This window comes from Rhipicephalus microplus, chromosome 6 (assembly GCF_043290135.1).
Source record: "Rhipicephalus microplus isolate Deutch F79 chromosome 6, USDA_Rmic, whole genome shotgun sequence".
NCBI lineage: Eukaryota > Metazoa > Arthropoda > Arachnida > Ixodida > Ixodidae > Rhipicephalus > Rhipicephalus microplus.
In genome coordinates, this window is record NC_134705.1 from 146,140,736 (window position 1) to 146,153,397 (window position 12,662).

At 45.4% G+C, this 12,662-nt stretch overlaps 1 protein-coding gene across 1 annotated transcript in view; it reads right to left on the reverse strand.

Annotated features, from left to right (window-relative positions):
- LOC119167953 (BPTI/Kunitz domain-containing protein) overlaps positions 1–12,396 on the reverse strand; it is a 29,925-nt gene extending 17,529 nt beyond the window's left edge. The window contains exons 1-3 of the mRNA XM_037419414.2: positions 12,087–12,396; positions 8,469–8,561; positions 324–530 (exon numbers count right to left, since the gene is read on the reverse strand). Of these exons, the coding sequence (XP_037275311.2) occupies positions 324–530; positions 8,469–8,538 (277 nt within the window). The 5' untranslated portion in view covers positions 8,539–8,561; positions 12,087–12,396. The remainder of the gene's footprint in view (positions 1–323; positions 531–8,468; positions 8,562–12,086) is intronic.
- Positions 12,397–12,662: the final 266 nt, after the last annotated feature.

Here is a 12,662-nt window from a genome sequence, read left to right on the forward strand (position 1 = left end):
CTGGAGGTGTGGCTATGAAAGCGGGTGGGCAAATGTCTTTTTCACCAACTGGCACCTCGTAGCCAATTCTTTTCTAAGGAGCTCGGAGTTGCCCGGGAAGTCCACGCATGTACCTGAATACATGAAGAGGATCACGTTATCCGAAGGCTCTAGCGACAGGTCGTATATCCTTGTTCATAAAGTGAAGCTCAGCCCTTAAACAACGACGGCGCGACAGGAGAAAACCACACAAGCGATAACTTTCAACAACGACGAGGTAAAAGCAGATATCAATGAGGAGTGTCATATACAGCTCCCCTGTAATAAGTTTTCCAAATACTTACCTTCATTGCAATTTAGGGCACATGCGTAGCGGGTTTCGTAAACTCCTCTCGTCAAGCAGCCATTCCAGTAAAATTTCTGGCACAGTTTCGCAGTATGGTTGAAAAAGTACTTGTTGATATTTGCGGTGCAATCGCCCACCGGTTCATTAATCGGCTCTTCGCAGCTGTATCTCCACAGTCTTCTCAACAACTTAAGTGCCGTTGGATCTACGGGAGAAAGAGGAAACGTAGTTGTTATAAACTCACACTAGTGTCCCATGAACGTCATCAGCCTGACTATGCCCATCGCAGGGCAAAGGCCTCTTCCACGTTCCATCAGTCAACCCAGTCGTGTGCTAGCTACTGTCACTTTAAACCTGCAAGCTTCCTAACCGCATCTGGCCACCCAGTTTTTTTCCCCTCTCCTGCGTTGGACCCATACGCGAGAGCAGTAAAGAGATGGTGAGTTTTTACCCGCGGAGCATTCGTGATAATGAAAATTTTTGTAGAGAGTTCATTTGTACAGCGTTGATCAAAAGTATATGAACGACGGGCGCGCGATGCGGAAATCACAGCCTACGCCGTCTGGTGTCGAGAGCCTGAATGTGACAGAATTCGTCTAAGAAACGCATTTGACAGTGAATTACTCGCCTCTACACGGTGCCGACGGTGAACGTAAACCGATGACATAATTCCGTATATTTTTGAATACGGGAGTACTTGTCTGTTCACGGCACTGTAAGTACAATTCGTCGCTCTCGATTTGTCATGTCGACAACTTCTTCCTGGAATATCTTTGGCGAAAAAGTTATTTGCAGACATGCCAATCATTTTCGTGGCATGTAAAACACGGTTGATACTCAAGGGTTCTACTCTTTTGCATGCGAAAAATATCGGGTTTCGCAAATGTGAAGCATTTCTTTGCGTACTGCAAGCACTCCTGGCATCTATCTATCTATCTATCTATCTATCTATCTATCTATCTATCTATCTATCTATCTATCTATCTATCTATCTATCTATCTATCTATCTATCTATCTATCTATCTATCTATCTATCTATCTATCTATCCATCTATCTATCTATCTATCTATCTATCTATCTATCTATCTATCTATCTATCTATCTATCTATCTATCTATCCGTCTGTCCGTCCATCTGTCCATCCGTCTGTCCGTCCGTCCATCTGTCCATCCGTCTGTCCGTCCGTCTGTCCATCCGTCTGTCTGTCTGTCTGTCTGTCCGTCCGTCCGTCCGTCCGTCTGTCCGTTTGTCTATCTATCTATCTATCTATCTATCTATCTATCTATCTATCTATCTATCTATCTATCTATCTATCTATCTATCTATCTATCTATCTATCTATCTATCTATCTATCTATCTATCTATCTATCTATCTATCTATCTATCTATCTATCTGTCTGTCTGTCTGTCTGTCTATCTATCTATCTATCTATCTATCTATCTATCTATCTATCTATCTATCTATCTATCTATCTATCTATCTATCTATCTATCTATCTATCTATCTATCTATCTATCTATCTAACTATCTATCTATCTATCTATCTATCCATCTATCTATCTATCTATCTATCTATCTATCTATCTATCTATCTATCTATCTATCTATCTATCTATCTATCTATCTATCTATCTATCTATCTATCTGCTTACGTCTGTGTGCTCAGACCCATAACATGGCGTGAACCAATATTATTATGGGAGGGTCAGATGGTTTGGTGAGTATGACGCGCTGGGGAAGACATGAATATTACCACGATCCCGACGCGTACGTCGTCAAACATTTTCTGGCTGACAGGGGCACATACCCGCAGGCTATTATTTGGCACTGGTATGTGGGTATGTGTCACAAGTGATTGACACTTAGTATACAGTCTACCGACGTACAGTGAGAGCACATATGAACAATTTTAACGTGGGAGTGTTCACAAAAAGCTGGGAGCGGCAGCGTTGACCCGACGAATGCAAAGAATGTATATCAAGGTCCCAGGTAAAAATGAACCCAGCATTATGAGTGGCAATCAAGCATTCTACCACAGAGCTACGCTAGTTCTCAGAAAAACGTTTCAAGTAGACCCTAATGCTCGCTAAAGGGGAATTGTGGTCGCAGCTCTATAGATTGATATGTGGGGTTTAACGTCCCAAAACCACCATTTGATTATGAGAGACGCCGTAGTGGAGGGCTCCGAAAATTTTGACCACCTGGGGTTCTTTAACGTGCACCCAAATCTGAGTACACGGGCCTACAACATTTCCGCCTCCATCGGAAATGCAGCCGCCACAGCCGGGATTCGAACCCGCGGCCTGCGGGTCAGCAGCCGAGTACCTTAGCCAGTAGACCACCGTGGTGGGGCTCGCAGCTCTATAGAACTTTATGAACATTACATGTGTACTGCTATGATACAGCCTTCAAATAACGATAACGTGAGTTGTAGTAAGGTGCCATCAGTTGAAGTTTATTTATGTAGCAGTGTCCAGGCTTTCCATTCTTACGAGCACCAGCTTTCATATCAGGTAATAGCTTCTGATGTTGCTGATACTCATGTTCCTGCTGACATCGTTGCACAATAATAACAACTGGTTCTATAAACATCTTCCACTCTTCAACCTATGTTTGTGCCTGCAACTTTTGTACATATATTTAGCATAATTTCATATGTATAGATCAATTAAAATTACAACACTATCACCTTCCAAGTTACATCCGCATGGCATCGATTCCTGTGTATGTGGGATCTGCCGAATTTTTTAAGTGACGAACTAAGAGTTTCGAGGTCTTCTGAAAAGAGACGCGATTTGGAACACTTTCCTTATGTGGCGTTTGTTCCGGTACACTACAAATATTCCACTGTAACACTTTACTATATTACAATGACTATGATTACTTGGCAAGCCTGTCATTGTTAGATGACCACGTGCTGTGTTGTAGCTCTGGCAGCAGTCGAAGCAGTACGTGTTGACTGTTCCTTTCTGATATCACCCAGCAAGTTTAACGATGGGTGGTCGCTGCGTCATGTACACCGCTGTATAAGAACGCCAACCGCTGTTACTTTAACGTTAGTGTTATTTCTCGCCTCTACGGAAGAGCTTTCTTCAAATGTATTATCGATATTGTGACGTTTGCTCATGACACCGCTGTTTAAAGAACTACTGGCTACTCGCCTTTCCACCTCGTGTACGGCCGTTCACCGACGTTCACCATCGACATCGTTGTCCTGGTTCGGAGATCGTTCGCGTATCGCGTATGAACCCATTCGTTCGACGTTCTTCTCGATGTGGGGGGGGGGGGGGGGATAAGTGTGGGCATTATTCATACGCGTCATCTTATCATATGTACACACTTATCATCATTAGTCTCACCTCTGTTGTGGGACAGAGGCTCGGCATGTAAAAGAAGTGTCTTGCAGCCAGAACGTTGCCTTACAAGATCTATGCGTTTCAGAAGAGGTGGTGCTTCTAGTTAACAAAGGAGTCTTGAGCAACGTTGCTAGAACCAGGTCAGTTTCGCAGCTCCCCGCGCGCGCTGGCACGAGCGGCTGACGCGTGAACTAATGGCGCTGCTGTTCCGTCTTGCTTCACATACCACGCCGCGCATCGCGACGCGCGTGTTGCCGCTCGAACACACTAGCGGCGCCACGCTCTGCCGCGCACCGCGCGCCGCTTGCGAGACGCCGCTTTTCTCTCATTCTCCCGTCGAGCGTCGAGGAATTTGTGCCGCCGACTCAATCGCTCCTTGCGCTATTTCTGCCGCCGCCGCCCAAGCAAAGCGCCAATCAGCGACGTGCGTGGTAGTCGCCATAGCAACGCACGGAGCTTGTTTTCTTTTTTTTTTTCGCCTGTCATTTTTCTCGCGCCGTCGTTTTTTGAAGCACGCACCATGGACACCGAACGCTTTTTAGAAGAGATTAGACTCTACCCTTTCTTATACGACAAAACGATGCCTGATTACAAAGATAAGGAAGCAAAAAAAGCAGATGGGATCTTATAGGATCTATGTTTGGATTGACAGGTAAGTGGCGATTGCCTGGCTCATTGCATGTTGAGCCCGAATGAATAGTATGTTTTATTCACTCACTTGTGCAGGAACACAGGCCATGCTGAAGTTTAAAAATTAAATTAGAGACAGGTGGATGAAGCTCGTGTCGGGAGTCGAGGCGAACACTCGGAGCGGTGCGCCAGGAAATAATGGCAAAATTAAGTGGCCCCTGTTCTCAATTATTGACAGCATGCTGAGGCAGACACCTCACTATGCGGAAAAGTAAGTGATCAATGACGTGCCGTTTCATATTGCAGCGCACGCAGGATACCTGTTTCATGCCTTAAGCATCTCTGTACCTCCAAAGCGGATGGACCCAATATCTTCGCGGCGCATTTCGAGAGCGGCGACGCTGAAGCAACAGCAGACACGCCATCACAGTAACGTTGAGCGTTGCGCGGAGATCGTCGTCGTCTGCCATTGTTCGCACGATTGCACCGTAAAGTCGGAGAGCTCAGAACCAACGCTTCCTAGCACAGGAGGCGTTGTCAGAACAGACGACGAAAAAGCGCGCAAAATCTCGCGAGCTGCGAGACCGCTCGAGACTGTTGTCACGTGACTCCCGCAGATGTGGCCAGCATGCCGCTTTTCACCGCTCGGCGGCGAAGACGCGCGTCATGCCGCGGCGGCACGCTTCCCGCTAGTGTGCTCGTACCCTTAGACACGACAACACGTTTTCGGCGCTTGGTTGCTTCTTCGCGCCATTATTTAGTGAACTGTCGTTCCTTACGAAAGTTCTAACATGTGACAAGAGCGCCAATAAACAATGCCTTATTGTTGTGCCCCGGGCCGCAAACGCGGCTACGGAAATGACATTGATCATGATTTCTTTGAGCCACCCTGGGATCGCGAAGAGTTAAAAAAAAAAAGCCACTTGCATGTTCCCGCGGAAAGAAGTCGAGTAAATGCGTCGCAGATGGAGGGGGGGGGGGTATCGCGTGTATGTTGCGTAATTGGGTATTGTTATTTCATCTTATTTACGGAATGATGACGAAGCGCGTCCTTCAAGGAGTGTTTGGAGGCTGATGTTGGGTTGTGCCCCACTACTGGTTGAAGGTACTGTTGCTTCCAGCGCATCTACTCGAGTCAAGCAAAGCGTAGCCATAAATTTTTTTCGTGGGGGAGTTGGACGGGGGGCACCTGCTTCATTTCGGGCAAGGCACCCCCTTGAAATCGTCATTTGTTATTCTCTATGCTATCGCGAAAAAAATTTCCGAGGGTGGCGGGGGCATGGGGCTGGTGTGCTACCTCCTGGCTATGTCTGGCATGGACACAAACTGCACTCTGTGTAACGAGCCGGAAATGGTTGCACATGCTGCGAGTGAGTGCTGGGATCCGATATTCTTTTAGGATGTGGTACAAGAGACCCTGAAGAAATATCTGCCGATAACACCTCATGGCATACGTTATATTTCAATACACAATGAGGGTGGTGTTCCATATAATATGACGCGATTACTGGGCCTTTACAGTCTCTCGATAAAACGTATGGCCGTGAGCCACATGCATCCTAAAGCAAAATCGGCACGGGAAACTTCATTGAATGCGTAATATGTGCGCAAGATAGATCGAACCTTTATATAACCTCAAAATTGTATGCAGTTGTTTGATGAATTGGTGAAAATGAACCGTTCTTAAACTGTCAAAGTGGTGCGAGTAAACCAATATAGTTTTTATGAATATGTATTTATTTATTTCTCAATAAAAAGGTTCTAAAAAGCACACGCGTGTCTGTGTAGTAGAAACCCCGCTCTCCCCGCAAACTGCCCGAGTTCGACCCCCACACAGACCCAGAACTTTTTATATTTGCAACTTGCTCAATTTTCCAGTCGCGCCCAAGATGATTGTTTTTCGCTCACAACCAACGAAACCGACGCCGACGCGAGAGTTTCTGCGAAACGAACTCTTTAACGCTGTCGCGTTAAAAATTGGCACAGATGCTGTGCCGCAGGGATGGGCGACTGACTCACAAGTCCGCTATATGTGAGTGGCATTTTGAGGCGGACGATAATGTCAAATATCATAAGTACATTATAAATGGGAAATGAAATACTTCCACCTCGAGGAAAATGGGCGCTAGTGCCAAAAACATTACCTCGCTTTTTGCTCGGTCTGCCAGAGTGCATATCGAAGGCACGTGTGACTACAAGAACAAGCAAGGAGGTCACACACACACACACACACACACACACACGCACACACACACACACACACACACACACACACACACACACACACACACACACACACACACACACACACACACACACACACACACACACACACACACACACACACACACACACACACACACACACACACACACACACACACACACACACACACACACACACACACACACACACACACACACACACACACACACACACACACACACACACACACACACACACACACACACACGTGCTAGGGATGAGCTCATGCCAGAAAATGAAATAGGGAAGTCATGGTCATGGAGTCGGTGAATTATTTTAGCGACGACGCATCTCCGGGCAGATCAGACGTATCGTCAGCTACACCGTTCGCGCTCAATGAAGCAATGAACTTCTCGTTGCCTTCCGCGTGCAGGAGCCAAAAATTAATCGATGATGCCGTGTCAGGGATGACGTGTGGTGTTGTTCCACTGCAGAAATCTTGCACCAAGAGCTGCTACTACAAAAAACTGTTATTATGGAATGAGGTGGTAGCTCTAGATTGAGCCCACAACTATTAGTCTTCATCGTAAACACTGCACAGTGTTTACAAAGGGGCTTACTAGCTTTTTCTGCCTGTTCTACGGAGGCCACTGCTAGCCAGAAAGCCTTCAAAGGTGGTGAAAACCAGAAAACAAAAAGTCCGCAACCTCTCGAAGAGGTTTGCCCGTGCGGCTGCCTCAAAAAGGAAAAAAAAAACATAAGGAGATCCTGACTCTTGAGTGAAAGCTTTCCGAAGTTTCGAATGAGGGAATCGAAAATTCCCTTGCTGAGCTTCCTCATTTGCTAAGGCTTTCATTTATGTCATCACTAATGTAACGAGTGTTCGGCAATAACCCAGCGAAATCATTCGAGAAAGATGGTTAATACTTAAGCCATCTTTCGCGCGAGAGTTGGCATGATAAGTACAATTTTTTAATGCCCTCATGAGAGAATTCTCTCGCGAGAAAGATGGCTGACAACTACACAATATAAAAAAATGCCACATTGAGCAAACTGTATTTCTAAAAAGTGTTTTCATTATAGTGCGGTGGACATTTGGCTGGGAAATTTTGCAGGCCGACGAACACTGGAAAGAACGTGAAACATGCACAGCTGATTACAAAATTAACTACGCTTAAGATGAGCCACCAATATAGAAGGACGATCGCATACTAACAACTCGTGCTGTGTACTTCTATTCTGGCGTCTTGTGTTTCAAGCACTCTTATTTTTATAATGTATTGCCAACTAGCACCCAACACAAGCTTCTCGGGCACAGCTGATTCCGCCCGAAAACAGCGTTCCGGGCACTGTTTGTAAATAAATAAGTAAAGAAATAAATAATAATTAGTTTCCCGATTGGAAAGGCTCCTAACTTTTAGCGGTGATCATGAAACAGATGTTTTACAAATTTTCGTGTTTGAAGTAGTTGAGTTTACCGCTCAAGTGTCAATGGTGAATCTCGGTTATCACACCTGACGAGAGCTGCGACGAGAATGCGAATCACTCGCGCTGCAGCAGACGACGCGCGCGGCTTGAAGCAAAATGGCACAGCAGCGCCACTAGTTCTCGCGTCGGCCACCACGGCCACTTCTGAGAGCGCGCGCCTACGGGGAGCTCCGAAACTGACCTAGTTCTAGTAACGTTGGTCTTGAGAGCGTAGTGGTCGTAAAATGAGCACATACATGTGCCCAATAAACTGCCGAAATACCGCTACTGCGGAATGTCGGGCCAAAGTGAGGGGTATATTCCGAACAGTTTTCAGTTTAGGTCACTTGCTTTACTCCCATGACTCATTTTCACGATTCCCTTGAGTTACCGGAAATACGCCCTGTACGATAAAAGAAGAACTACGGATTCAGTGACGCAAACATGTCACAGCAAAGCAGAAAGGTAACGTCATACTTACTTCCGGCGTCCAAGACCTGCGTAGGTACGAGGATGAGTATCAGTAGGAGGCAGTGTGTCGCCATAGCCATTTATGTGTAACACAGACGCACAACTGGAAAATAGAAAATATAAAGAGGCATTTGGTGTTGACGTGTGTATCACGTACGTGGCTGCTTGCACTGGTCCCTTCATTCCGCGTTTGTCATTGTAAAACTGCGTAGGAATACAAGTAGCCGCAAATACGTCTCCCACAAACAATAAAGCCGCGGAAAATTATGAACCATGATGGGATGCGAAGCAGTAACGGTGCGACCACCGTGGACCCGGCTGAAACGGGCGTCGACGCGGGTGCTAGGTGTAAGAACGCTTTGCAAAACTCGGTGTGGCCTTTACTCGAGTAAACGTTTCTTCGAAACGCAAAGACTTGGGAGACGGGTTGGGCCTCGTGTAAGTTTCATCGCAGATAAACGAGCTGCAAGAGCGTGTTTAGAAAAAAAAAACGTTTAACGATTTACCGCACAATAACAAGTACCACCAGTTACCAAGAGCGTTTCTACTCGAAGTGCAGTCGAGCGTTGCAGGCGGTGCAGAGGGTCGGCGCTGGCGTAAGTGCATAAGAGCGACCCTATCAAGTGCCGTGGTCTCCTATGAATTTGTATGCACCGTTTAACTATAGCTGATTATCTATTGATCTTGGGTTAGTCTGCGATCGGGCGTTTCTTATGTGGCAATGCGTTCTTTTATCGAGGTCGCTTGTCATTTTACGTTGCCAGGTTTCATTGCCTGGGTATAAAAATAACCGCCGTTGTCGTCAAGCGTCGCGCAGGTAAGAACGTGGATGAATATTCGAATGTTCGAAGAAGAGAAAAAATTACGAGTGAAAATTGCACAACAACCATACATAAAGGGAAAGGGGTAGCCGTCGCCAAGTAATGGTTACGAAATTTCCTTCGTTTATTTTTTATTTTAATAAAAAAAAGAAAGAAAGAAGGAAGAAAGAAAATAAATAAACAAATAAATAACAAGAAAAATCCCACATCTGCTTTACTGGCTGTAGGTCGGTAAACCTCGGGTAATACTGACGTACTGACTGACAGCAATACTGAAAGTAATACTGAGTGGCAGTGTCAGGTAATACTGGTGGATGTGCCAGAAATAGTGCGCTTAGGAAAATGCATGAAGCATGAAGTGATGAATTTTTTTCTACAAGTGGTCTGCCCATTATGAGGCGTGCTAAACAAAGAAAAGTCTGTTTTAAAAATTGTTTTATTTTTATGCACTTCTTGCCTAATTTATCTAGCCATGTGATTTAGAGTACTACATAACAGGTTCATTGTCTCATTCCGCTTAATAACGGGACATGCGCAAGCGCGTTTGGAAATGTCCAATTGAGTTGATCCATTCAATTATTTCTACTTTCACAGAATGAGGGGAAGAAGCAAATGGAAAATTTGGGCCACGTAGCCTTCTTAAACAGAGTTTGACGTTAAGATGTTCTCATGACAATTGATGTTTGCTGGGCTGCATACTAAGAAAAGGGTTAATGTGAATTAAATATAATTGTAAATACGTTAATGTTAACAAAGCGAACGAAAAAAACCCAAAGAAATCGGGTAAAACTTGACTGAATGAAGCTGCCCATACAACAGAGGAAAATGTATATCTTACCCTGTGGTCAAAAGGACTCTTGTAGGTCCCAGATAAAAAAGACAAGACAATGTAAACTAATGTCGATTCAATAAAAAAATTAACAGTGAAATTTGATGGCCTCAGACTTTATGGTATTTCTGTTCACTTATGTCTGAGCTTCTGCTCTGCTGGATATTATGAATTCAAAGAGAATTAGGAGTGGGCAAAAGTTCACAAGCTTGCAACAGAGCATGATGTCGATGATATTATCTCTGTGATGCAAAAAAAAACAGCTCGGATTGAAGAGCCAATTTCTGCCATTGATGTCATCTTGTGATTAATGAAGTGAAACTATGAATAATGAGTGGGAGAAACGCCTTTGTATGAACTATATACCATGAAAGTACATTTCATTTACTGGTTTACTGGAGACAGGAAAATAAACGGCGAACCATATCTTCAAGGACTACATCCCCCCCCCCCCCAAAAAAAAAAAAAAACCTTATACACATTTCAAACTATGCACAGGTACTGTAATTCTAAAACTGAAAAGGCTAAATAAGGCTGTCACTAAAAGGGTTGGTCGAAAACATTTCCACTCTGCAACGCAATGCACAGCAGCCTTATGAGTATAGAATGAAGTGCTATACGGTAAAGCTAACGGATGTGCAAATGTGTGCCAGAGATCGCACGCTTATAAAAACGCTTTACTGATACGGTAGGTACCAGTAAAGATTAAAGGTGAATATAGCATAGAGATAACGTTCCCACGTGTCACTGTCCTGCTCAGGAATTCTGGTATACTGCCAGCAGGAAATGATCTAGTAGCTGGACTGACAATGATGGGAAGAAGCGTTTAACGTTCAGCCCCACCGCTGTGGTCTAGTGGCTAAGGTACTCGGCTGCTGACCCGCAGGTTGCGGGATCGAGTCCCGGCTGCGGCGGCTGCATTTTCCATGGAGGTGAAAATGCTGTAGGCCTGTGTTTTCAGGTTTGGGTGCACGTTAAAGAACCCCGGGTGGTCAAAATTTCCGGAGCCCTCAACTACGGCGTCACCTAAGTAATGATGACTGTTATGCGGGGTTTAACACCACCGTATGATTATGAGCGACACCGTTTATAGCTGTTTGTAGGTGGTCGCAGTCCACAGTGCACATTGATAAAAAGCGCCCGTTCTTAACAGAGCAGCTTAGCATATTTCTATTAGGATGGCCCTTACGGACTGTCAGTGTTAGCAGTTACACAAGAAACCTGAAGCTCACAACCCCTATTCTGCAGTTCACACTTAGTGATTACAATGCTATAAAAGTGCACGGGCCACATTTTCAAGCCCGAGCTCGGCGCTGAGTATGAAGGCCAACCCGAGTCCTACGGCAAAGGTCCAGACTGCGAACCCACCCGACCCGGCCCGATGCACAACAAGAAAAGACCAGTCCCAGCCCGTTATTTTGATGTTTGGCAAACGATACAATATTTCTTGCACCAATCATGGCTGGAGCAAGGAAACAGGAAGCACAAGACAGCCCGCGAATCACATCCACTCTTCATTCGAGTTTATAGCATACACGGCAACTATAGACTTACCAGTATAGCTAAAGAAAATATTGAGTGGGGCTGCCACATAGTCTGGTGGACCTACTACTCCTTTTGACAGAGTGGAACAGAGGCACTCGACAGTCGCTCATCCTCTCCCCTAGCGTTCAGAGAGCAGCTAAAGGACAGGAGAACCGATAAATATGGTAAAATGCAGTCACGGAGATTGTGTTACGTTTTTCAAAACAATTGCAGCTCAATGTTCACACTTTGACTTTAATTCAGGCTTTGCGCCTCGCCCGGCCACTTCTATTAAAAAACGGAGCAGCTAGAGCCCGACCAAGGCCCGCGATGAGAAGACGTTGGCGCATCCGAGCCCGGGCCGTCGGCCGGGCCGCGCTCGGGCTTTCGGGCTAGCCGGAGCTTATGCGCACTACTACCTTTTGTTACAATATCACTGACAGCTGTTACTCACCGAACTCTGATGAATGAATGTCACGCTGTGAAAGAATTTGGTGACTGGGAGCAGACCCGAATGCTGTCACAGATTCGGGTGCCCGATGATGGTCGCACGGACGACGGTTCCTCTACAACGAAAGGCTCACCTATTGGAAGCGTCTCTTAATACCGCTTCGACGACTCAAGCTGAATGCATTGTTCTGTGATATGTACAAAGGTAGCGCATACGTCTACACATCACAAAGACAGGATATTTCTGGTTATTCCCCCTCAACTGTTCACTATTCTCGATTATTTTCGGGGTCTATGGTGCAAGCGACACTCCTCAGCCTGTACGCTTGTACGAATGTCATCGAATGTGTACTTCTCGTGAAAACGCCAGGCCTGCACTACGTACACAGCGAAGCTGAAACTCGTGGCAAAGCTTATTATTATTGGATCAATCGGGATAGTTCCTTAAAGTCTTGCTCAATAATTGAATACGTTTGGACAAAAAATTTAATTCATTTCATTACTGTTTACCGCCGGTGCATTCCCTGCTTCATATTTAGTGGACGTGGGCTGGGTAGTTGAGCCTGCTTAATTTCTCCGG